General features: G+C 45.8%; 2 protein-coding genes across 2 annotated transcripts in view; one reads left to right on the top strand and one right to left on the bottom strand.

Annotated features, from left to right (window-relative positions):
* Positions 1-27,998, top strand: part of LOC311102607 (myelin transcription factor 1-like protein) — a gene marked incomplete at both ends in the record, with an annotated part of 591,893 nt that overhangs the window by 255,786 nt on the left and 308,109 nt on the right. The gene's annotated exons all lie outside the window — the stretch shown is intronic.
* On the bottom strand, positions 259-26,170 carry LOC311102574 (filamin-A-interacting protein 1-like; the record flags this gene model as incomplete). The annotated part of the gene is made up of 5 exons (XM_084143951.1): positions 259-456; positions 896-3,734; positions 24,880-25,058; positions 25,317-25,487; positions 25,880-26,170. 5 exons carry the CDS (start codon positions 26,168-26,170, stop codon positions 259-261), a joined length of 3,678 nt encoding a protein of 1,225 aa, XP_084000077.1.

Below are 27,998 nucleotides of genomic sequence, written 5' to 3'. Positions count from 1 at the left end.
ATTTTAAGTACAACATTTCATTGTATAATGTTTAGACATCTATACTGTTTTCAGTTGGACAAGAACACAATGGTCAACTCAGCCTCCTGCTCAATAGAGCGGAGCCAAACAACTTTCCCTTGTCTGAATATCCCCCCCTCTCTCTCTGTCTCAGGGTACTTCAATGGTACTTTTATACTGAGCACCTCTGACCCATAGAACACTACCATGGTTGGCATCTTGTTTGATTAATGTTCCCTGTTAGTGTCTCTGGCTCTATCAGCCTTTCCCTCCATTTTGAAAGGCTGTTGTGCTGCTGATTGTGGATTTCTTAAGCTCTATCCTCATGGACTGGCTCTCTGCTCTCATTCCTCCAGACATCCCCAGAACTCCCAGCATGGCTTTGCCCGTCTTCAGGCTCTTGGACATGGGGATACGGGTGAGTCCTGCCCGGGATGGGTGGGCATCATGCCCAGGCTGGATGATACAGGGATAGGATAGAGAGAGGATAGAATGAGGAGAGGTGTGAGAGGAGTGGAGAGGAGGCCACAACAGAGAAAGTGGTAGAAGAAAATGATGAATTACTATGGGGGAAAATGTATGAAAACATTTCCCTTTGAGAACATTTACTATATGACTTGTAAATATTTAGTTATTCTTTCAAGACCAAGTGAGGGAGTACTGTTTATGTCAGGCTATCCATCCTCCCCACAAAGACCTCATTATACCGACTGCTTAGTGAAACGCCATTATTTTGCCAGTTCATAAACATAATCATTTCATATATTTCCTTCAAAAGCTTCATAACTTAATTGGGGGTGAAGAGGGTGAATTCAACAAAAAAATGATAAGCTTGAAGGAGTGAGTTACAGGTTAACATAACAGCCAGGGGAATTTGTGTTCTGAGGAGACTCACCACAGCTTGTGTTGGTCTGGCAGGGGTGGACATGACTGGAGTGATTGTGATGCTGCTCATCACTTTACTGGGTGTGGTTTTGAGGGCTGCAGTGCTGTTGCGAGGGGAGCGCAACACCGTGCCCGTGGATAACGTCATCTCTCTGTTACACTCCGTTGCCATGCCGACAGGCCTAACCACCACCTTGGGACCTGTGTTGTTGTGGCCCTCAGATGGGCCCTTGTGGAACTGGGAGCCATGCAGGTGGATGTGGATCTTATTGTCCTCTGTGGTGGTGATGGTCCTGGAGTTGGAGTTGTACTTCCTGATCGGTGTGGGGACCATCTGTTTCTCAGGGGTCACCTTGAACATTGCCCGGTCCATGGTCATCTCATGGGGCTCTGGGGAGGCAGACATGTTGGACAGCATGGAGGTGCTGATCGTCATGATGGAAATGGGTGACATGGGCCTGCCTGAGGAGGAAGAGGAGGAGGAAGATGAGGAGGCCTTGCTGCACTCTGGTGACTTGGCCCTGGAGATGGTGGTGATGCTGACTGGGGACTTGGCCCTCTCTGGTCCCCCTGGCCCGGCGCTGGCTCTGCCCCTTGAAGAGGTGGTGGTGTGGGTGTGGGTGGGAATGATGGTAATCCGAGGCTTCTGGTGGACCTGTAGGGTGGGACTGAGGTTGGAGCTGGAGTAAAGGTCCTCAGCAGTGGGACTGCTGATCTCCAAGGTAGCCGTGCTGTTCTGGTGGTCTGGGGTCACTCTGATGCATAAAGGCTGCCCTTCCTTTTGGGACATGGTCAGCTCAGAATGCATGGATTCGCTGTTGATACGCACAGACTTGTCCACATTACCACCCTGATGGATGTTTTCCCTCTTCCGCATCCAGGGAATCCAAGACTTCTTCATGCTGAGGTCAGCGGCAGCAGAGGGTGAGAAGCGTTCATGACCAACGGCTTTCTCTGTGGGTTTCTTGATGCCCTTCTGTCGAAGATTACTCATGATGTGATTATCTTCCTGGACAGACTTCCTGATGAACACAGCTGGGGTGTCCTCTTCTGCCATCTCATTGGCCAGTGCATCAGTCTGCACTCCCTTGGACGCCATGGCAATGTCCACCATCCTCCTCCCATTCAGGCTGGGTCGTAGAGCACGGCTGTGGCACTTGGTCACCTCCAGCTCTTTGGTGAGATGGAGGACCTCAATGCTCATCTTGTTCTTCTTCTCCTCGTCCTCTAGGAACCTCTGCTGGAGGAAGGAGTAGTCCACTTGGAGCTGAGAGAGCTGGTCTTCTTTGTTCATCAGCTCATGGATCTTCTCCTTGAAGGCTACGACGTTGTTCTGCAAGTCTCTGGTTTTGGCCTCCTCCGTCTTGTAGCGCTGTCGTAGGTCTGCTTCTTGGCTTTCCACCTCTCCTTTCTCTATACCTTTATACCGGCCGATCTGACTCTTCATCTCCTCCACCTGCTGGGAGAGAATGTTGGCCTTGTTTTGTTCTGTCATAAACTTTTTCTCCAGCAGGTCGTACTGATCTTCTGTCTTTATCAAATCTCCTTCCACAACCTCCAGCTGCTTGAGACGGTTTTTTAACCACTCTATTTCAACTGTTAGCTCCTTCACCCTGTTGTACTCTTTCGAACCCCCATCTGACAATCTTCCCAGTTCCCTCTTCACTATATTTTCTGCCTCCTCCAATCTATCTAACCTCTTGTTCGTTTGGCTGACTTTGGAGCTCAGATCCTTGCTCTTTTCCATTTCACATGCAAGCCTAGTACTAAGCTCTCCTTTCTCTCTGGTGAGGGTCCCTACCTTGGCTTCCATCTCTGATTTCAACTTCAGGAGCTTTTTACTCTCCTCTATTAATCTCTCAGTCACCTCCATAACCTTGCCCTGCTCATCCTTGAACATCTTACTCAAATCATCCCTCTTCTTGTCCTCTAACATATTATTCCTCTCATCAACCATTACCACAGTGAATGACTTCAGCTTCGCCAGGTCATCTTTAAGGCCCTGCTCAGTCTTTTCCAGTCTCAGCTCAGAGGATTCCATCTCTTTCATGCGTATCTTAACTGCTACCAGTTCGTCGGTGAGCTCCTTCGACATGCCCTTCTCTCTCTCCAGAGCGGAGTGTAACTGGGAGCACTCTGCCTTGCTGGTGTTGAATGCCCCCTCTAGTCTTTCCAGCTCCACCATCCTTCTCTGGAGCTTCTCCATCTGCAGCCTGAGTTCTTTCCCTCGGCTCACCTCTTCCTGCAGCCTCATCCTCAGCTCCCTATACTGGACCTCTGCCTTGGTGATTTCCTCATCCTGCCCTTTCATCTCAAATACCCATTTGCGGAGGTTCTCCAGTTCTGTCATTAGGTTAGAGTTCCCACACTCCCCTTTGCTGATCTTATCCCTCAGCTCGTGCAACTCCTTTTCTGACCTCCTCAGTGCTACGTTGCTCTCCTCCAGCTCCTCCAGCTTGTGGTTGAGTCCAGACAGCTTGGCATCCAGCTGGCGGTTCTGGGACTCCTGGCTGGCCAGCTTGTCGGTCATCTCCTCCTGCTCCTGGGTGAACTTGGCCTGGTGTTCCTTCAGCTCGCCCTCCAAGTTCAGGGCCCTCTGGCTGTCCTTCTGGGCCCGGTCACTGGCGTTGCTCAGGGTCTGCTCCCTCTCCTGCAGCTGCTGGGTCAGCACCTGGACCCTCTGGCTCTGCTGGTCCATCTGCTCTAGGTGGAGTTGCTGCTCATCTACCAGCATCAGGGCAAAGGACTTCAGTTTGACCAGCTCCTCTCTTACCTTCTCCAGACGCTTGGTGTGCTCCTTCTCTTTACGCACCTGGTAGGCTTTCTCATTCTCCAGCAACCTCTTTAATCTGTTGAGAGAAAAATAAAATAGATAAAGGATAAGTAAGGATGTGTGTAAATTGTTCTGCTGCACTGTACATCCTGGAAGTAACAGTGTTTCATATGGTGTGTCATACTGTATCACAAAGAACAATATAATTTCAAACTGTTACACTTTAGCCAAGCTTGATACTTTGAATCACAAGCATGTTTTGAATTTCTACAGAAATGTCAAATCATAGAACATTTGATTCACATGACAGAAGTGATTGAACTCATAATACAGTAAGCTGCCATGAAACGTACAGTGTTTAAGATACCATTCATTTACAATATATAACTACTGGTATTCACTGCTGCTACATACTCTTTGTGATGAATGCATGCATACATCAATCTAAAGATATACATTATTTTCTCATGTTCCCAATTAATAAACCTGGTAGATGTTAAATGGACACAGAGGAAATCAAGCTATATTACTGTATAATGGATGGTCAGGAGAAGGCAGGATACATTTAAAAAATGGTTCACAGGGAACCACATTGATGGGTCAGATCAGAGACTGAACCATCCACTGATTATCTTTGGCTCAGCTAGCCATGTGTGACGAGGTGTGAATGAAGGAGTCAGGCGCAGGAGGTAAAACACCGAAGTCCAGAGTTTAATAAGTTTACATAAATCAAACGCTCCCAGCGTGAAAACGAAACTATAACAAGGGAAAATATTCCACCTTGGCAAGTACGAATAGAAGAGTAGCTCAAACGAGCTACTCGCTCTCACAATAAACAATCACTCACAAAGATAAGGGGAACAGAGGGAACACTTATACACATACTAATTAAGGGAATGAGCACCAGGTGTGTGTGATTGACAAGACAAGACATGACAAGTGGAGTGATGAGAATGGGATCGGCAGTAGCTAGTAAGCCGGTGACGAAGAGCGCCGAAACCTGCCCGAACAAGGAGGGGAGGCAGCCTCGGCGGAAGTCGTGACACCATGCCTCTCATACTTCATTTGGCAAAGAACTGCAGCACACTGAAAGAGCTAGTACACTAGGAGAAATTGCCAAAAAGTCCCTCACTGTTCTCCATCCTTGCTTCTGGGATCAAGACTGAGAAAACTAAATGCGAATGAAAGTTTGACTAAACCCCCACTGAGCAATCTCTTTTTCTTTCTGCTTCTTTGTCTGCTGTGCATGTCCATATGAGGAATCTCAGCAGACAGAGAAAGCCTGTAACAAGTTACATGCAAAAGACACTGAATGCATAGTTGTCTTGGGAACTCTACATATTTTGTCACACTTGATATAAAAATACATACAGTACATCTCACACTGAGCTGCAATATCAAGCGAGAAACACATTCTGACAGCAGTACATATCATGCCAGCAGAAACAGCTGCACTCTAAACAACTTAGACAGCATTCAAAACTTACACACTATTATTGATGCATTACAGGAGAGTCTATGTCTAACATGTTTGCCATAGTAGAGGATCCACTCCAAGTTCAGAGTTGGCATAGCCCCCTTCTACACCGGAACTCTACCATCACATTCCAAGCATGTCATTAGGACAATGAAAGGTGAATAAAAACTGTGTGTGTAGCACCGGACCTTTAGCTGGTCACCTCACCCATATACAGCAGGCAGGCACAGCTCTGTGGGTCTCTGGTTTGGACTGTGAGTGGGTGGGAGGGACCCTGGCCAGAGGAGGGCGTTCTCTACACTCCTCAATTTGTTTCCCCCTTTTTTGTGTTCACTTACAAGCAATGCGGAGCTTGTTTCAAGGGAAATGTCTCCTACATACAGGCTCTCACAATAGCCTATTTCAGACACACTTAGTCATGTCTGCATGATTGAAGTTACTTCTTACATTACTTAAAGTGGTTTCTATAGAGACAGTACTGTTTTGGCTAAGCCACATTCTGTTAATGGAAAACAATGCAAAGTACCCACATGAAAAAATACTATAGTATACTATGGTCTAAATACTGTAGTATTCACTGTAGTGTTTTTGCAGACTTTACTGTAGTATTCACTGTTGTGTTCTTGTGGACATGACTGTAGTATACTATAGTATTCACTGAAGTGTTTTTGCGGACATGACTGAAGTATACTGTAGTATTTACAGTAGTGTTTTTGCAGACTTTACTGTAGTTTTCACAGTCTTTTTTTTTTTTTGCGGACATGGCTGTAGTATACTATCAGGGCCAGATCTAGCCTTTTGGTGGCCCTAAGCTAGATTTGGTTTACGGCGGAGAGAAACATTTACATTTTAAAGTTAATTTCCTGCAATGCTACTAGAGAAACTTTAGAAGTTTTTTTTGCAGTTCTACACATTTTGCCATGACTTATGCAATGTTCATGATATACAGTATGAGTGAGAGTGACTAACAAAATCAATGGGGGCCCCCTGGAGGTTAAGGCCCCTGGGCACGTGCCCTGCGTGCCCAGTCGGTATTCTACAAGTTTAGATAACTGTCTAGACTAACTTACCAATCAAAAAATTGTTAGCTTACATAGCTAATTGAGTGACTGTCAGTGACTGACAAAACAAGAGAAAAACTGCTGATGCACAACCAAATGTCAACCGTGCACCTTGTGTATTCTACTATTGTAACTCTCAACAGTAAGTTGAGACCCCAACTGAGTTCCAGATAAATATAAATAAAAATACTATAGTTTTCACTGTAGTGTTTTTGCGAACATGATTGTAGTATACTATAGTATTCAGTGTAGTGCTTTTGCGGACCTTACTGTAGTATATTGTAGTAACACCTGCCGACAAGGGTTAGCTAAAATGGCACAACTACAAGACTACGCCAGTTACAGTTTAATGAAGGTAACGCGACCAGAACGTAAGACACAGGTTTGTGACAGGCCACCTACTAAAATGACTTGTTAGGTCTGTTACTTCCACTAGATAGCTTTCTGAAATACAACAGTGCTTTCACAGGGAGTCAGCTGACCAAGTTCACAAGATGACCAAAAACGTTGACAAACAATACTGTAGTTCTGATGGTAGAAAAGAAAGAACACTTGAGCATTGCACAAATCATCAGACAACCAATAATACATACCCCAGATAGTGGCTTTCTCTACTCAGACAATCATAAATATGCTAGGTTTTTTAAATAATCCTCTTTGATGATATAATATGTGACTTGCAGTCCTAAGTGTTTATGATTGTCTGAGTAGAGCAAGCCACTATCTGGGTATGTTTTATCGGTTGTCTGATGATTGTTGGTGAATTATACTGGTAAAGCCAAAAGGAATTGCCAGTTGGCTTTTAATTTTTGCACAGAATTCCCTGCCTGGTGATATGGATGCGGGGGAGGGCATTTGTGGCAGGTGTGCCCTCTATATAACTCTATGGCAAGGTATTTATACGGGCAGGTTCGAGGGTGCCTACTTTCAATCTGGGTCCTTCACCCAGACAGAGTTGAGCAATGCAAACAACTCTCACAAACAATAACCAGTATGGTCATTGAACTGTGAGTGCAAACTTTTTATCTTATAGAAGAGGATATTGTTTGTTTTGTATAGTATATGTCGGCCGCTAATAGCTGTGAAACGCTAACGACTCAGTCAAACAGCCATTTTAAGTCTATTGATCTCTTCTCTTTGGTACTCTTAGGTGCGTGTTAATAATTGTTGCACCTTTTGTGCATTGCCTTTGCTATGCTAACTAGGCCTGCTTTTTGGCTATGCTTGCTACTTTTGTTAGCTTTATATTGATTGTTTGCTTGCCATGCTACGTAGCCATTGATAAATTAGCCTGTTATAACATCGGCCTACCATGCCGCATGCTAATGCGTTTCCCTTTCTAGACATTCTTTGTTAACTGCTGCTATATTTATGCATAGCTTTACCCTTACAGTGGGGGAAAAAAGTATTTAGTCAGCCACCAATTGTGCAAGTTCTCCCACTTAAAAAGATGAGAGAGGCCTGTAATTTTCATCATAGGTACACGTCAACTATGACAGACAAAATGAGGAAATAAATTCCAGAAAATCACATTGTAGGATTTTTTATGAATGTATTTGCAAATTATGGTGGAAAATAAGTATTTGGTCAATAACAAAAGTTTCTCAATACTTTGTTATATACCCTTTGTTGGCAATGACACAGGTCAAACTATTTCTGTAAGTCTTCACAAGGTTTTCACACACTGTTGCTGGTATTTTGGCCCATTCCTCCATGCAGATCTCCTCTAGAGCAGTGATGTTTTGGGGCTGTCGCTGGGCAACACAGACTTTCAACTCCCTCCAAAGATTTTCTATGGGGTTGAGATCTGGAGACTGGCTAGGCCACTCCAGGACCTTGAAATGCTTCTTACGAAGCCTCTCCTTCGTTGCCCGGGCGGTGTGTTTGGGATCATTGTCATGCTGAAAGACCCAGCCACGTTTCATCTTCAATGCCCTTGCTGATGGAAGGAGGATTTCACTCAAAATCTCACGATACATGGCCCCATTCATTCTTTCCTTTACACGGATCAGTCGTCCTGGTCCCTTTACAGAAAAACAGCCCCAAAGCATGATGTTTCCACCCCCATGCTTCACAGTAGGTATGGTGTTCTTTGGATGCAACTCAGCATTCTTTGTCCTCCAAACACGACGAGTTGAGTTTTTACCAAAAAGTTATATTTTGGTTTCATCTGACCATATGACATTCTCCCAATCCTCTTCTGGATCATCCAAATGCACTCTAGCAAACTTCAGACGGGACTGGACATGTACTGGCTTAAGCAGGGGGACACGTCTGGCACTGCAGGATTTGAGTCCCTGGCGGCGTAGTGTGTTACTGATGGTAGGCTTTGTTACTTTGGTCCAAGCTCTCTGCAGGTCATTCACTAGGTCCCCCCGTGTGGTTCTGGGATTTTTGCTCACCGTTCTTGTGATCATTTTGACCCCACGGGGTGAGATCTTGCGTGGAGCCCCAGATCGAGGGAGATTATCAGTGGTCTTGTATGTCTTCCATTTCCTAATAATTGCTCCCACAGTTGATTTCTTCAAACCAAGCTGCTTACCTATTGCAGATTCAGTCTTCCCAGCCTGGTGCAGGTCTACAATTTTGTTTCTGGTGTCCTTTGACAGCTCTTTGGTCTTGGCCATAGTGGAGTTTGGAGTGTGACTGTTTGAGGTTGTGGACAGGTGTCTTTTATACTGATAACAAGTTCAAACAGGTGCCAGTAATACAGGTAACGAGTGGAGGACAGAGGAGCCTCTTAAAGAAGAAGTTACAGGTCTGTGAGAGCCAGAAATCTTGCTTGTTTATAGGTGACAAAATACTTATTTTCCACCATAATTTGCAAATAAATTCATTAAAAATACTACAATGTGAGTTTCTGGATTTGTTTTTCTCAATTTGTCTGTCATAGTTGACGTGTACCTATGATGAAAATTACAGGCCTCTCATCTTTTTAAGTGGGAGAACTTGCACAATTGGTGGCTGACTAAATACTTTTTTTCCCCACTGTACAGTACTAATTACATTTGCCACTTTTCGTTATTTATTATTGCCATTAACAGCTGATTAATTATGTTCATTGCTGTAATTACCTGTTATTATTCACACCTTTCGGTCTCCTCCTTTTACATAACCCATACTCCATACAAAGCCAACCAAAACAAAGCCAACCAAGTCTCAATTCAAGACAAGTCTCATGTCAACTGTCAATCATTCACTGGCGTGTATTTCCATTATATGAATCTATAAAGACTCTTAAACTGAACTGCATCTCTGCCTCCGCCTGCTCTGTAGGTCTAAGTCTCTATCATAAACACACGGGGAGCTATTCAAAATTACTTCACTGTTTGACGCTGTGGAGCGTCAATCGACTTTAGGGTTAACTGGAGTTCCACAGTTGATGGGCATCATCATAACCCTCACCTAAACCTCAATCCGTTAGTCTTGTAACTGACAAATATTGTTTGACTGGCTAGGAAACAAAGTTTTGGTCACTGTTTCCCTGGGCACCCTTATTAGGGGAGGACATTCAGGAAATGTATAAAAGCACTGTGATGAGGTGTGAATGACGGAGTCAGGCGCAGGAGGTAAAACACCGAAATCAAGAGTTTATTCAGTGTTCAATAATGTAGCGCATATAGCGACAGAACGAAACTAGCACAAGGGAAAATCAACCTTGGCTGCATACAGGTAAAGAGTAATTCAACCGAGCTACTCACTCTCACAACGAACAATCACTCACTAAGGACAAGGGGACAAAGGGAACACTTATACACAGACTAATGAGGGAATGAGTACCAGGTGTGTGTGATTGACAAGACAAGACAAGACAAAAGGAGTGATGATAAATGGAGCGGTAGTGGCTAGTAAGCCGGTGACGACGAACTCCGAAACCTGCCCGAGCAAGGAGGAGGGGCAGCCTCGGCTGAATTCGTGACAGTACCGCCCCCTTGACGCGCAGCTCCAGCAGCGCGCCGACACCGGCCTCGGGGACGGCCAGGAGGACGCGGAGCAGGGCGAGTCGGATGGCGACGATGGAAGTCCCTCAGCAGAGAGGGATTGAGGATATCCCTCACCGGAACCCAGCACCGTTCCTCCGGACCTTACTTTTCCCACTCCACGAGGTACTGAAGGCCCCCCACCCAGCGCCTCGAATCCAGGATGGACCGGACAGAGTACGCCGGTGCCCCCTCAATGTCCAAAGGAGGTGGAGGGACCTCCCACACCTCAGACTCCTGGAGCGGACCAGCCACCACCGGCCTGAGGAGAGACACATGAAACGAGGAGTTCATACGGTAATCAGGGGGAGTAATGACCTATATATCGTTGATTCTCCTCAGGACTTTGAACGGCCCTACAAACCGCGGGCTCAGCTTCTGGCAGGGCAGGCGGAGGGGCAGATTCCGGGTCGAGAGCCAGGCCCGATCCCCCGGTACAAAGACAGGGGCCTCACTGCGGTGACGGTCAGCGTTGGCCTTCTGACGACGCATGGCGCGTTGGAGGTGAACATGGGCAGCGTTCCACGTCTCCTCCGCGCGCCGAAACCAGTCATCCACCGCAGGAGCTTCGGTCTGGCTCTGCTGCCACGGGGACAGAACCAGTTGATAACCTAAAACACACTGAAATGGCGTTAGGTTCATAGAGGAGTGGCGGAGAGAGTTCTGGGCATATTCTGCCCATGGCAGGAACACCGACCACTCCCCTGGCCGGTCCTGGCAATAGGACCTCAGGAACCTACCCACATCCTGATTAACCTGTTCCACCTGCCCATTACTCTCAGGGTGGAACCCAGAGGTCAGGCTGATCGAGATTCCCAGACGTTCCATGAACGCTTTCCAGACTTTTGATGTGAACTGGGGACCTCGGTCAGACACTATATCCTCTGGTACCCCGTAGTGCCGGAAGACGTGTGTAAACAGGGCCTCCTCAGTTTGCAGAGCCGTGGGGAGACCGGGCAGAGGAAGGAGGCGGCAGGCCTGGAGATGGAACTGTGCGTAATGCCTGCGCTATATCCGCGTCCATCGCTCATACTACCAGCGCCACAATGCAGGAGTCTGGCAGAATGGGGGTATTGACTCTGGGCCTCTCCTCTGTATCATACAGCCGGGACAGTGCATCTGCCTTCACGTTCTTCGTACCCGGAATGTATGACAGTGTGAAATCAAACCGGGTGAAGAATAGGGCCCACCTGGCCTGGCGAGGGTTTAGCCTCCTCGCTGCCCGGATATACTCCAGGTTACGGTGGTCCGTCCAGACGAGGAATGGGTGTTTCGCCCCCTCGAGCCAATGTCTCCACACTGTCAGAGCTCGGACAACAGCCAACAGCTCCCGATCTCCAACGCCGTAGTTCTGCTCCGCCGGGCTGAGCTTTTTTGAGAAGAACGCACAGGGGCGGAGCTTGGGTGGCGTGCCCGAGCATTGAGAAAGGACTGCTCCCATCCCAACCTCGGACGCATCCACCTCCACTACGAACGGTAGTGATGGATCGGGGTGGGCCAGTACCGGGGCCGAGGTGAACAGTTCCCTTAGGTTACTGAAGGCCCTGTCAGCCTCAGCAGACCAGTGGAGCCGGGACGGCCCACCCTTCAACAGAGATGTAATGGGAGCTGCGACCTTGCCAAAGCCCCGGATAAACCTCCAATAATAGTTGGTGAAGCCAAGGAAGCGCTGCACCTCCTTTACCGTGGTTGGAGTCGGCCAATTACGCACGGCTGCAATGCGATCACCCTCCATCTCCACACCTGTGGTAGAAATGTGGTATCCGAGGATGGAGACGGACTGCTGGAAAAACGTACACTTTTCTGCCTTAGCATAAAGGTCATTTTCCAACAGACGGGCCAGTACTTTGCGAACCAGGGACACATGCTCGGCGCACGTAGAGGAATACACCAAGATGTCGTCGATGTAGACCACTACACCGCGACCAAGCATGTCCCAAAACACCTCATTCACAAAGGGACTGGAAGACTGAGGGAGCATTCATCAAACCATAGGGCATCACCAGGTATTCATAATGCCCGTGGTTGTGCTGAATGCTGTCTTCCACTCATCTCCCTCTCTGATACGCACCAGGTTGTACGCACTCCTGAGATCTAATTTAGTGAAGAAGCGCGCTCAATGCAATGACTCAACCACTGATGGAATGAGGGGGAGAGCTTGTTACCTGTATAAAAGACACCTGTCCACAGAAGCAATCAATCAATCAGATTCCACCATGGCCAAGACCAAAGAGCTCTCCAAGGATGTCAGGGACAAGATTGTAGACCTACACAAGGTTGGAATGGGCTACAAGACCATCGCCAAGCAGCTTGGTGAGAAGGTGACAACAGTTGGTGCGATTATTCGCAAATGGAAGAAACTGTCAATCTCCCTCGGCCTGGGGCTCCATGCAAGATCTCACCTCATGGAGTTGCAATGATCATGAGAACGGTGAGGAATCATCCCAGAACTACACGGGAGGATCTTGTCAATGATCTCAAGGCAGCTGGGACCATAGTCACCAAGAAAACAATTGGTAACACACTACGCCGTGAAGGACTGAAATCCTGCAGCGCCCACAAGGTCCCCCTGCTCAAGAAAGCACATATACAGGGCCGTCTGAAGTTTGCAAATGAACATCTGAATGATTCAGAGGAGAACTGGGTGAAAGTGTTGTGGTCAGATGAGACCAAAATCGAGCTCTTTGTCATCAACTGAACTCGCCGTGTTTGGAGGAGGAGGAATGCTGCCTATGACCCCAGGAACACCATCCCCACCGTCAAACATGGAGGTGGAAACATTATGCTTTGGGGGTGTTTTTCTGCTAAGGGGACAGGACAACTTCACCGCATCAAAGGGACGATGGACGGGGCAATGTACCGTCAAATCTTGGGTGAGAACCTCCTTCCCTCAGCCAGGGCATTGAAAATGGGTCGTGGATGGGTATTCCAGCATGACAATGACCCAAAACACATGGCCAAGGCAACAAAGGAGTGGCTCAAGAAGAATCACATTAAGGTCCTGGAGTGGCCTAGCCAGTCTCCAGACCTTAATCCCATAGAAAATCTGTGGAGGGAGCTGAAGGTTCGAGTTGCCAAACGTCAGCCTCGAAACCTTAATGACTTGGAGAAGATCTGCGAAGAGGAGTGGAACAAAATCCCTCCTGAGATGTGTGCAAACCTGGTGGCCAACTACAAGAAATGTCTGACCTCTGATTGCCAACAAGTGTTTTGCCACCAAGTACTAAGTAATGTTTTGCAGAGGGGTCAAATACTTATTTCCCTCATTAAAATGCAAAAATGTATAACATTTTTGACATTAGTTTTTCAGGATTTTTTTGTTGTTATTCTGTCTCTCACTGTTCAAATAAACCTACCATTAAAATTATAGACTGATCATGTCTTTGTCAGTGGGCAAACGTACAAAATCAGCAGGGGATCAAATACTTATTTCCCTCACTGTATGTACCCCTGGAGCAGGGACTCGTGACGTATGTCTCCATAGCCTCCGTCTCCGCCTGCGACAGGGGTTTATTGCGCAATCCCCCGCTTGATGAGGTGGTAATTTAGTCGCTTTATTTTTAGAGAAGACTTGTGCCAGATCATGGTATTCGGGGGGAATGCGCACGGTGGAGGCACCGTCTGGACTTTCCACCGTGGTTGCACCAATGGAAACACCCATACACCTACCCTGACACTCTCACGACCACCCCGTGAGAACCCTCTGTGGCCATGAGAAAGTGGGGTTGTGGAGTGCTAGCCATGGAATACCTAACACCACAGGGAAAGCAGGAGACTCAATGATGGAAAAAGTGACCTGCTCACAATGCGTCTCCTGTGTGATTATGGTGACTGGTACCGTGACTTCCTTTATCAACCCGGGGCCCTAATGGTCGACTATCAAGTGCTCTGGTGGGGCGTGGAATGGATAGGGGAACTAATGAAATGCCCTGGCGGAGTGCGAAAGTTTTGTCCATAAAGTTCCCAGCTGAGCCTGAATCTACTAGCGCCTTACACTGGGGAACTCTCATGTGATCAGGGAAGTATATGGGTATAGCACAGTGCTCAGCAGAGGGCTCTGAACAAGAGTGGGTGCTCAATACCTGGGGTGATGCGAGAGTGCCCTGCCTCCTGACCCAAAAGAGCGCTGACGACAATGTGTGGTGGAATGTCCCTTCGTGCCATCAGAGTGGCACTGGCACTGTCGTCCTCCGCTCTCTCGGTGCGCGGTACCACCCAGCTCTATGAGCTCTGGATCTACGTCGGTCGGGGCGGGAACAGGCAGACCTCCTCCAGGACGTCCTCTGGTTGCCAGCAGGTTATCCAGACGACTGGCCATGTCCACCAGTTCGGTAAAAGATGTGCTGGTGTCACGGCAGGCTAGCTCCCGTCGGACGTCCTCCCGTAGATGGCACCGGAACTGGTTGATCAGGGCCCGCTCGTTCCACCCGGACCCTGCTGCCAGGAACCGGAACTCCAGCGCAAACTCCTGTACTGTCCTCGTCCCCTGCCTCAAGTGGACCAGCTGCTCACCTGCCTCTCAACCCTTGGGTGGGTGATCGAAAACCGCTCTAAATAGGCAGGCGAACTCCCTGTAGTCCTCCAACGCGGCTCCTCCTTCTCTCCAAACTGCGTTGGCCCACTCCAGGGCTTTCCCAGAGAGGCAGGAAATGAGGAAGGACACCTGCTCTCGATCTGATCCCATCGAACGCCCGAGGTCAGGATATCTGGATCCCTCCAGGTGCTGTGATGTAGGTGGCTGGATCCGGTTGGCCAGCTGGTCTCGACAGATCGGTTTCTCTTCTCTCCAGGCGTTGGACGACCTGAAGAACCCGATCCATCGCTTCCCCCAAGCTGGCCAGCATCGTGGAATGCTCCTGGACCCTTGCCACGATTCCAGGTGTGCACTCTTCTCCCGCTGACTCCATAGCTGGTGAGTGATTCTGTGATGATGTGTGAATGACGGAGTCAGGCGCAGGAGGTAAAACACCAAAATCAAGAGTTTATTCAGTGTACAATAATGTAGCGCATATAGCGACAGAACGAAACTAGCACAAGGGAAAATCAACCGTGGCTGCATACAAGTAAAGAGTAATTCAACCGAGCTACTCACTCTCACAACGAACAATCACTCACAAAGGACAAGGGGGCAGAGGGAACACTTATACACAGACTAATGAGGGAATGAGTACCAGGTGTGTGTGATTGACAAGACAAGACAAGACAAGACAAATGAAGTGATGATAAATGGAGTGGTAGTGGCTAGTAAGCCGATGACAACGAACGCCGAAACCTGCCCGAGCAAGGAGGAGGGGCAGCCTCGGCTGAATTCGTGACAAGCACCCCTTGATCATGTTCCGGTGAGAGCTTTGTACCTGGAAAGTGTGTGTGTGTACTTCTGTGGGCAATCATTTTGTGACCATGCTGTCTTGAAGAAATGGTTGGGGTGTGGTTGATTTGTTCTGGATAGTACGTGTTGAGTTTGACCATCAGTGTATTTATTTGTGTGACAATATTCAAGATGTTCATTATGTAAAGCCACTGCAATAATGTCCTTTGTGTTTTCAGTTGGTTTGTTTAGAGTGGCTTTGCTGGTTTGAGGTCCAGGCAGTTTATTGGCAGCGCCCTCCAATACTGTCTTTAAGTAAAGTAATTTGTATTTTACATCTATTGATGTAAATGCAGTGGTTAATGGTTTATTTTCTACCATCAGTAGGGCAGTATACATCTTGTGAACTTGGTCAGCTGAATCTCTGAAAGTACTGTTGCATTTCAGAAATCTATCTAGTCTTTAAGTCATTTTGGTGTACTCTTGTTAATGTTATTTCTGTGTATTTAACATCAAACCTAATCCTTTAAGCGTTAATAAATATTGCTTGTTCTTTATCTCCCTCTGTACTGTTTCCCTTTTTAATGGGCCTAGAACCTGTCTAATGTTCAAATGTTAGAATTGTAATATCAATTGTATATTTTTGCTAAGGTGTTGTCTGGTCCATTGCATTGCTCAACTGTTGACTCAACTCAATAGGTGGCCTGTCGAGAACCTGTCTCTTATGTTCTGGTTGAGGTGTTCCCCTCATTAAACGGTAACTGGCGTAGTCTTTCAGCTAACCCTAGACAGAAGGTGTTACTACAATATACTAGTCATGTCTGCAAAACACTAGTGAATACTACAGTATAATACAGTCATATCTGCAAAAACACTACAGTGAATACTATTGTGTATATAAATGTAGTAATACTACATTATTTAGATCATAGTATTTTTTCATGTAAGTAACGAGTTTAAAATGTACACTGAACAAAAATATACAGTGGGGAGAACAAGTATTTGATACACTGCCGATTTTGCAGGTTTTCCTACTTACAAAGCATGTAGAGGTCTGTCATTTTTATCATAGGTACACTTCAACTGTGAGAGACGGAATCTAAAACAAAAATCCAGAAAATCACATTGTATGATTTTTAAGTAATTAATTAGCATTTTATTGCATGACATAAGTATTTGATACATCAGAAAAGCAGAACTTAATATTTGGTACAGGAACCTTTGTTTGCAATTACAGAGATCATACGTTTCCTGTAGGTCTTGACCAGGTTTGCACACACTGCAGCAGGGATTTTGGCCCACTCCTCCATACAGACCTTCTCCAGATCCTTCAGGTTTCGGGGCTGTCGCTGGGCAATACGGACTTTCAGCTCCCTCCAAAGATTTTCTATTGGGTTCAGGTCTGGAGACTGGCTAGGCCACTCCAGGACCTTGAGATGCTTCTTACGGAGCCACTCCTTAGTTGCCCTGGCTGTGTGTTTCGGGTCGTTGTCATGCTGGAAGACCCAGCCACGACCCATCTTCAATGCTCTCACTGAGGGAAGGAGGTTGTTGGCCAAGATCTCGCGATACATGGCCCCATCCATCCTCCCCTCAATACGGTGCAGTCGTCCTATCCCCTTTTCAGAAAAGCATCCCCAAAGAATGATGTTTCCACCTCCATGCTTCACGGTTGGGATGGTGTTCTTGGGGTTGTACTCATCCTTCTTCTTCCTCCAAACACGGCGAGTGGAGTTTAGACCAAAAAGCTCTATTTTTGTCTCATCAGACCACATGACCTTCTCCCATTCCTCCTCTGGATCATCCAGATGGTCATTGGCAAACTTCAGACGGGCCTGGACATGCGCTGGCTTGAGCAGGGGGACCTTGCGTGCGCTGCAGGATTTTAATCCGTGACGGCGTAGTGTGTTACTAATGGTTTTCTTTGAGACTGTGGTCCCAGCTCTCTTCAGGTCATTGACCAGGTCCTGCCGTGTAGTTCTGGGCTGATCCCTCACCTTCCTCATGATCATTGATGCCCCACGAGGTGAGATCTTGCATGGAGCCCCAGACCGAGGGTGATTGACCGTCATCTTGAACTTCTTCCATTTTCTAATAATTGCGCCAACAGTTGTTGCCTTCTCACCAAGCTGCTTGCCTATTGTCCTGTAGCCCATCCCAGCCTTGTGCAGGTCTACAATTTTATCCCTGATGTCCTTACACAGCTCTCTGGTCTTGGCCATTGTGGAGAGGTTGGAGTCTGTTTGATTGAGTGTGTGGACAGGTGTCTTTTATACAGGTAACGAGTTCAAACAGGTGCAGTTAATACAGGTATTGAGTGGAGAACAGGAGGGCTTCTTAAAGAAAAACTAACAGGTCTGTGAGAGCCGGAATTCTTACTGGTTGGTAGGTGATCAAATACTTATGTCATGCAATAAAATGCAAATTAATTACTTAAAAATCATACAATGTGATTTTCTGGATTTTAGTTTTAGATTCCGTCTCTCACAGTTGAAGTGTACCTATGATAAAAATTACAGACCTCTACATGCTTTGTAAGTAGGAAAACCTGCAAAATTGTCTGTGTATCAAATACTTGTTCTCCCCACTGTAAATGCAACATGGAACAATTTCAAAGATTTTACTGAGTTGCAGTTCAAATAAGGAACTCAGTCAATTGAAATAAATGTATGAGGCCCTAATCTATAATTCTCGTGACTGGTCACAGATACCTTAAAAAATTAGGGGTGTGGATTAGAACCAGTCAGTATCTGGTGTGACAACCATTTGCCTCATGCAGCGCCCCACATCCCCTTTGCATGGAGTTGATCAGGCTGTTGATTGTGGCCTGTAGAATGTTGCCCCACTCCTCTTCAATGGTTGTGTGAAGTTGCTGGATATTGGCTGGAACTGAAACATGCTGTTGTACGCATTGATCCAGAGCATCCCAAACATGCTCAATGGGAGATATGTCTTGTGAGTATGCAGCCCATGGAAGAACTGGGACATTTTCAGCTTCCAGGAATTGTGTACAGATCCTTGCGACATGGGGCTGTGCATTATCATGCTGAAACATGAGGTGATGGCGGAGGATGAATGGCACGACAATGGGCCTCAGGATCTCATCACGGTACTTCGGTGCATTCAAATTGGCATCGAAAAAATGCAATTGTGTTGGTTGTCTGTAGCTTATGCCTGCCCATACCATAACCCCACCGTCACCATGGGGCACTCTGTTCACAACGTTGACATCAGCAAACCGCTTGCCCACATGACGCCATACACAATGTCTGCGGTTGTGAGGCCGGTTGGAGTTACTGCGGTTGGAGGTGGCTTAGAGAAATGAACATTAAATTATCTGGCAACAGCTCTGGTGGACATTCCTGCAGTCAACATGCCAATTGCATGCTCCCTCAGAACTTGAGACATCTGTGGCATTGTTTTATGACAAGACTGCACATTTTAGAGTGGCCTTTTATTGTCCCCAGCACAAGGTACACCTGTGTAATGATCATGTGTTTTAATCAGCTTCTTGATATGCCACACCTGTCCGGTGGATGGATTATCTTGGCAAAGGAGAAATGCTCACTAACAGGGATGTAAACACAACTTGTGAAATAAGCTTTTTGTGCATGTGGAACATTTCTGGGGTCTTTTATTTTAGCTCATGAAACATGGGACCAACACTTTACATGTTGTGTTTATATTTTTGTTCAGTGTATTTCCATTGCGGTCCTATTTCAAACATGGCTGCGTTTACACAGAGAGCCCAATTCTGATAGTTTTTTCACTAATTGGTCTTTTGACCAATCAGATCAGCTCTGAAAAAGACACATTTCTAAATGCATTGTATCCACATTTGTGGTTGTATTGTGTTTTTAAATAGTCAAATAAAATAAATCAAGGGATACCACAGTGTGGAGTAAGTATTCTACAGTATACTACAACATTTGATAGTAAGCACTACATGATCGAGGGGGAACCTCTGAGAAAATCCCCGGCATAAGCTCCCCAAGGACAGCACGTTCAAATCAAACCAGCATCGACAAACCTAGCAGTAAAGCTATCTAGCAATCCAATTGATCTAAAAATTCTAAAGTAAGCACTGTGATCGAGGGATACCACAGTGTGTAGTATAGTATTCTACACGTTATAGTACAACATTTGAAAGTAAGCACTACATGGTCAAGGGATACTAGTGTATAGTATTCTACAGTATACTACAAAATATTATAGTAATTATTACACGATTGAGGGGGATACTACAGTGTGTAGTATAGTATTATTATAATTTTTTTGTACTTTTTCTCCCCCAATTTCGTGATATCCAATTGGTAGTTACAGTCTTGTCCTATCGCTGCAACTCCCCTACGGACTCGGGAGAGGCAAAGGTCGAGAGCCATGCGTCCTCCGAAACACGACCCTGCCAAACCGCACTGCTTCTTGACACACTGCTCACTTTACCCGGAAGCCAACCGCACCAATGTGTAGGAGGAAACACCGTACAGCTGGCAACCGAAGTCAGCTTGCAGGTGCCCGGCCCGCCACAAGGAGTCGCTAGAGCGCGATGGGACAACAAAATCCCGATCGGCCAAACCCTCCCCTAACCTGGGCGACGAGGGATACTACAGTGTGGAATATAGGATTCTACAGTATACTGGATTACTACAGAATTCTATAGAAATCTATAGTAAGTACTATAGTATTTAATAGTAAACTGTAGTATTTTTTAAAATGTGGGTAACCTGTGATCAATCTCCTAATACCCCTCCCTATAGACAGGAAATGATCTGGTCAGACAGGAAGCTATAAGCTCAGTGGTATAGGAGAGAGGACAGTGAGTCTGTCTGCTGTAGTGTCACCTTGGGAGAAATGGATCAGTGGCCAGCTCTGTGTAAAGCTGACGTATAATGGGGAAAACAGATAGGGATGAGCAAGTTCTGCTCCCTGGAGGAGCTCTGTGACAAGTCAGATGTACAGACAGACCTTTTTTGAGGTGCTGAACGATATGTTGACCATGTGGATCTGTATAGAGCAACTGAATTTGGCCTGTGGGTGGTTTTACTTTGCCCGGCAATTTTTTTTAAAAACATTGTTGGACATAGAAGACTGTAAAAACACCAGTAAATCAGGCCCAAGTGATCTTAATTTTTTTAATCTGTTACCAAGTATTCCCATGCGTAATAGAGAGACACATGATCGTATACAAATGTAAGCAAGGTTGGAAATGATTGTTTTAGTCAAGTATTATGTCTGTTTGGGCTTCTTGTGGTCAATTTTCAGTCTGCAAATTATTTGTAATTATGTTCCGGCAACCCGATCATCCGTTCAAGCAAAAATTGTGGCTGCATCTAGTTGATGATCCCTGGTATACAGACAGTAGGCCTAGTACTCTAAACCTTACAGACAAACACACGTCTATCTTCACCCCAACAACCACAATCAAGGGCAATGTAATTCACTATCCCTTTACAGTGGATCATAGTTGACCTCAATATAGAGGATGCGTTGAATTCAAGATTATATTAGTGAAAATCCTTAGTTTATGTTGAAGGATTATGAGCATCTGTACCATTCAAACCCCACTGTAAAGTCAGATTACCACCATGGCTGGCTACTGTACAGAGTATCACCCAGCCTCTACAGTGTGCCACTTGATCTTCATACATACTGTACTTACACGTTCATAGGTTATTGAAACCTAAGCAATCAGCACTCTAAAATAACCCTCAAGCAAAGGTCACAGGCATGATGTCACTGTTAATGGCGCCTACAGCAGCGAGGTCACATGGGGGAGAGGTCCCACCTGACCTTCAGGCGTAAAGTAGTGCTCCCTATCTCCCTGGAGACACAGTCAGTCAGGAGGGAGTAACTGTGGTCAAAAGGCTACTAGAGACCCTGTCAGACCCATCAGAGGTGTAACAATGTCCTCAGGAGCCCCTTATAGGATTTTAGGCCAAGTTAGTCTCCAACAAGGAGCAGCATTGACCTTTTAACAACCAGACTTTAATTAAGTTAGTTTACCAGCATGATGAGTTATGAACCACACAGCCTGCTAGTGTGTAAGGAAACATGGGTTGAATGGTATCAGCTCTGTTTGATCATAGATTCAGGATGGTAGGCGTCCAGTTACATTTCAAATGATTGTACGTTTCAGAATGACTTGGTCTATATGTAATTGAAGAGTTTCTTTCCAAAACGCAATATATCCATTTTCAGAAATGTTGGTAAATTAGCTTTTATTGTTTAAAGAAATTATGAGAGCGATTGGTGTGTTTTTCAAATATCTAATCATGGCATGGGGTTGTTTAATGACAGACATGTATTTGTTTAAAATCTATCACTTGATTGTTTCATTTCAGTGAGACAAATAATCATGTTTTTTTTGCAAAATGCTATATATCCACCTCACTCTCAGAGAAATAAGTAGTACTGCTAGATTTTACAGTCAAATGTAACAAATAACTCAATTTTTAATAAAGACCTGTACAAATGATACATTTGTGACCTCAATATTTAAAACATGTTTAAAAATAATGAGATCTGTATGCAAAACATTTACATTTGACATTTTAGTAATTTAGCAGATGCTCTTACCCAGAGTGACTTACCACAATATCACAGTTAAATATACAGGATACGAACATTCCATTCCAGCTAAACAATGGATATATAGCATTTAGCAAAAATATATACATTTTCATACACATCTAAAATCTATTAATAAAACATCTGAGAACAGTAATATTTTACACACACATGAAGGTACCCATAAGCAATAATTTCTGATGAAAAACACAAATGTGAAAAATTGGTGGATATGCTATAGCATTGTTCCTCACAACCTAAACATGAGATACTCCTGAACTCACTTGAGCACTTCTTCAGGTGCAATCAACAGCGGGTCCCTAAGAAATCAGATTTTCATGATGGAACAACATTTCAATCATCCTGTGTTTCCATGACGAATATAGTTGGAAGCGCAGCAGCTTTATGTGTCAGGGGGCTGTGAATTGAAGCTGACACTGCCTGTCAAAACAAAGCCTTCAACTGTAATCCCTGCTCTTGATGGGGACAACCATTAAGTGCTCAGCATGATCTATACAGTATGGCCCAATCCCAAATCAACTCCTAGACCCTAGGCCCTATGCACTTGTGGATATCGGAGAGGATTTGATGGGTCTTAGCAAATTGCTTACACCTATCAAATCCTCTTAGATATCCACAGGTGCATATGTCGTAGGGTCTAGGGGTCGATTTGGGATTGGGCCTACTTCTCATTGGCATTGTGTAAACAGAAGGGCACTAGAAGTGAGGCCAATGTCTGGAGCACAAGGCGGTGCCATTTTGATCACGGCTAGTGGCACTAAATGCCTCTCATGAATACTTGTGTCACTGAATATCTGCGGTTTTACATAAAGACAACATTCGTGAATCTGAGAGATTTCTTCCATTAATCAACATACTTTCCTATGCCAAATAAAGATGTTCTCTTCTCACCACGAATCACCCCTCTGAGTGAGTGATTAGGGCTGTTGGCTATAAGTCATGAGTATAGTTTGTAACCCCTTCTCTCCAAAATCCTTCAGTAGTTTGGTGTAAGACCCTGTAGGTGTTTTCACTATTCTCCTTTCACACTCACACACGTTAGTGAGATATTTGAATGAACAGGTGTGAGATGGATGGACATTGCTCCTACCTCGCACTGACAGATGGAAACAGTGGCAACCCTCTACCTGGCATGGGAGTGTGCGTGTGCGTGGCCCTTCCATGCTGAACACTGGCCAACCAGGACAGTGAAACAACCTGGTAGAGGAGGTCACCGCTAACACTTACAGTAAGATAAACTGGAGGTACAGTAGACCTACCTAGTGAAACCTGTGAACTCCAACAACCATCTCAGGTTTGGATTAAACCATTATAGTTCATATCCACCTTCCATGCTTTTAGAATAAAAGTCACTGTTCACTCATATCGTGCATACTGTACATAGCTAGTACCTGATGAAGCCTTGTCCAACTCCCTTCCACTGACTTTATCTGCTTCCCTAAGGGTGGTTAATGTGTAAGGGCCTTACAGCAAGGCTTTCAATAGACTGTCTGAAGGTTCATTAAAGAGAGATCCTGAGGTTGTTATCTCTCTCCAACAGAGCATGAAACCTGTTGCCTGGGGTTAGGCATGTTTAGGGTCAATCAAACACAACCTGGGCAAAGTTCAGGTTCAAGTTCGTTGTAATGAACACAATCAATGTACAGTACTTCATTGCCATCTCCCTTTCTCCTCTTTATCCCTCCTTCTCTGAGACTTCTTCCACTGTCTCTGATGGTGGCTCTTCTGACAGTGATGTAGCCTTCATTGTATGTCTCCTGAGTTGTCCAATAGAAGTGAAGGAGAAGGGGCTGTGGAGCAGTGAGAGTACATTGGTCTGGGAGATGTTGTTTGAAGTTTTATAGTTTATGAAATGCAGCTGGGGCGCCACTCTGGCCTGTGGCCTGCAGATGACTTGGTGTGGGGAATATATACACACACTGGTGCACGCATGCAGGTTGCCTGTACACACACACACACACATGCAAACACACAGCTTAGTTCTAATGCATCATTTATAAACCTGAGTAAATTGTCCATGTCCAGAGGCGGCTGGTACTGCACAGTAACCCTTAGCACAAGAGAACAGTTAACACTGTGCAATGGCCCTTTACACTGCTGCTGGAGCCAAAGGAACTGCATTGAGTTTATGGGCATAGAGGTTCTCCATGCTTCCATTGAGCACATGGGCAAGGGCAAGCACTAGTCACTGCACTCGGAAGCAACAAGTGCATGCTGCCAAAACCTCATCCAATGGATCTAGCAAGTGGAGTATGCTAAAGTGAGCTGGCCCTCTGTCTTTACAAGTCCTGGCTATATGATAGGTGTCATACAGTATAAACAGTGATGATCAGTGTCAATGGGAGTCACAGGGTTGGGTCATGGTTCCGCTTGGCTTCGAGGGCATGGTGAGGTACCGCCAGCACACACTGGTCAGATGACCTCACTCATCCCTCTGTGTGAGTAGTTTAATCAGCTAGCGGCTCACAGGGATGGGGCCTCTCTCTCTCTCGCTCTGTCATGCATGTTTGATCCCTTGGTGATGGGTGATATTGCCTCATTACTAACTACGTTATGCCTCATTGCTGAATAATAGCAACTTCTAAAACATTTTCTTACTTCCACACTTTCATTTTTGGGTCCCCCAAAAAGTAACTAATAAATAATAATATATTTAGCTGACGCTTTTATCCAAAGCGACTAAGTCATGCTTGCATACATTTTACTTACAGGGTGGTCCAGGGAATTAAGGCCAATATCCTGTCGTTACAAGCGCAATGCTCTACCAACTGAGCTACAGAGCCCCTCCCTTTTTCTCATCCTCTCACCTCTCTCTCTCCTGCTCCAGTAGGTTGGTGAAGTCATCACTCTTGCTCATGTAGTCAGTGTGTTTGCGTTTCTCACTGTCCAGCTCGTGCACGGTGCGCCGGTGACACTTCTCAGCCAATAGAAGCTGTTCCAGCATGCGCCGGTACGTGTCCTTGTGTTTCTCCTGTAGATGGTCCAGCTGAGACACACACACAACACAGAATCTTATGAAACTGTTACTCTGACTATTCAGTCAACTACTGCACTTAAGTCTTGTTGACCTATGCATCCTTACTGTAAAACAAAGACATTTATAAAATAATGCAAAATAATAAAAAATAATAATGATCTTCAACACTTGAGAACCAGATTTGTCTGTATGAAGAAAGTAAAAAAGAATACTACAGTCAATAAATGTTATAAACACTTAATAAGTATCTGTCAGTAAGTGACTCACTTCAGCCATTGGCCTCTGGTAGACACTGTCATTGTGTGTCCGTATGTTGGTGAGAAGGCTGTCTCTCTGTAAGGCCTGGAGGGCTGTGGTAGGAGCTGCAGAACCATAGTGGGACTCCAGAGTCTTCCGTGTCTTCTCAGTCTTCAGCACACAGATAACATCCTCCATCGCCTGGGGGTTACACAAACAAAAAACACACAATCTTAGTATTCTAGAAAAAACTTGCAATTGTTTATTAGGATCTACTTTAGCCCACCAAATAACTACTCTTCCAAGTCCTTAATCGCATGTTATAAAACAGCATTTAGACAGGTTTTCTCTGTGTTAGTACCAACCTCAGCCAGTAGAGAGAGTTGTAGTGTAGGGAAATTCTAAATAAATTGTCATTTTGGACTATAGTATTGTGAGGGTTTACAATAGAATCATGGCAATACCTTCCACCTAGTGGATAATACAAGTAAACAACATTCCAGCTGACAAGATTCATGGTTCACCCCACAGTTAACTATGAAGCTATGTACAATATGAGCATATGGTAGTTTATCAATATGAGTCAGACTCACCTGGACCTCACATTCCATGACACCTAGCAGCCTCAGAAGGTCCTCTTTAGAAAAGTTCATGATTCCCAGTCTTTGGTCACTAGTCCCCGAGCTGTCCTCAGTTGACTTCTCTATGTCAGAGACCACCACCACCACCTCCACTTCCTCACTGTTTGGTTGAACTTTGACCTTTAGGCTCTTTATAGGTGCATGCAGATTTACTTCCTCTTCTTGGTTGATGTCATGTGTTGCCTGGGGAACCCTGAGTACTCCATTGGCTGGGCTCTCCACCCCACTGCTCTTGGATCTCATCCTCTACCTGTGCAGAGAAAAATAACAGAGAGGAAATAATATTTTAATCCTGTGCTCTGCTCTACCTGTGCAGCAATGAATACAAGTTAAGGAAAATGTCAACTAAATAATCAATATACTTAATGTTAACAGAATCTGTGCAAACAGAGTGAGATCCTGGACTGCATCCTACTCAGATTGTAGACACATCACTTACAGTCAGTTTAATGGCCTTGGCCTTGAAAACAAATCTTCAAACCCCTCCTCCCTCCTCCCCTTCCTCCACCTTTCTCACCCACTTATATTCAATGACAGGAGGCACACAGTCTGAATTAGAGCTACACGAGGAAGTGTACAGTATTATCAGGTGTAAAATCTCGGTTAACCCAGAACTAAAGTCTCACGTAATTGGTCAGCTGCTCGATGAAGGTCTGGGTCCATATGTGTTAGGAGAAGAGATGAAGAGATGCTAGAACCAGGAGCGGAACCGGAACGAGGCACTTCACCCTCTCTCTTTGCAAGTTACAGGCAAGTCTATGGACCGAATGTTCTCTCCCCTAACAAAATTCTAAAGAATCTATACATCTGCGAAATAATGATTTGTCCAAATAACCAGTGACGAAAACCCCAATAAACGGAACTATTGCTGCTCGCTAGCTATCAGTGCCGATAGTATAAAGACAGATCTACGGTACCATTTATCTTTACATAGTCTGTACACAAGATTATCAGGTGTAAAGTCAACATTAAAAGTACTCCAAGGCAGCATGTCTTTCATCTGTCATTCCTCTAATCTATACGAGCTCAGCCAAATATTCAACATGCAAAATCACTCAACGGGGTGTGTGTGTGAGGCGCTTGAGAATGTGCATGTTTCTGACATGTCCTGTTCTTTCACAGAGGCTGTATCTCATGTTGGGTGGTGACACTTTGGATGGGAGGACACTGGAAAATGTGCAACACTCCTGGGTGTTTGTCCCACCCTGGCTCTGGGACTCTGTTATGTTGAGCCAGGGTGTGTAGTTTCTATGTATTTGTGTTCTAGGTTCGTTATCTAGCTCATGTGTTTCTGTGTTGGGCGGGGTGGTTCTCAATCAGAGGCAACGAGTGTCAGCTGTTGCTTGTTGTCTCTGATTGGGAACCATACTTAGGCAGCCTGTTTTCCACAGTGTTTTGTGGGATCTTGTTCCGTGTAGGGTTTGTGTCTGTTACCTAGGACTTCACGTATCGTTTTGTTGTTTTGTTTCGTGTGGTGAATCAAAATAAAGTATGTTCACTCATCACGCTGCGCATTGGTCCACTTCCTCCAACGATCGTGACAGAAGATCCCACCATAACTGGACCAAGCAGCGTGTCCAGGAGCCAACGCCAGAGGTGAATCTAATGGATGTCCACCTCGACTGGGTCAAGCAGCGTGTCCAGGAGCCAACGCCAGAGAGGACTCTAATGGATATCAACCTCGACTGGGTCAAGCCGCGTGAGGAGGAGAGAGGTTGGACTTGGGAGCAGAGGCTGGAGAGTCTGGCGAGAGCCATGGAGGCCATAGCCACGGGGGAGAGACGAACCCAATAATTTTTTTTGGGGGGGGCTCACACCGTGGACGACGGGACTGCTGGAGGCAGATAAGGGGCGAGTTAGTGGACGAGGAGAGAAGGCCACCGGGTTACGGGAGCCATTGGCGAGTAGAGGGAAGGAAAATGTAGAGGCACGGCGAGAGGTACTGAGGTGTGTTGCCAGTCCGGTCCGGCCCGTTCCTGATCCCCGGATAAGGCCAGTGGTGTGTGTTCCCAGTGCGGTCCGGCCTGTTCCTGTCCCTCGCACCAAGCCTGTGATGCGCGTCGCCAGCCCG

Source organism: Coregonus lavaretus, assembly GCF_964263955.1.
Source record: "Coregonus lavaretus genome assembly, chromosome: 27".
Lineage (NCBI taxonomy): Eukaryota > Metazoa > Chordata > Actinopteri > Salmoniformes > Salmonidae > Coregonus > Coregonus lavaretus.
The sequence above is the reverse complement of the archived record's forward strand: the minus strand, read 5'-3'. Positions and strand labels throughout refer to the sequence as shown.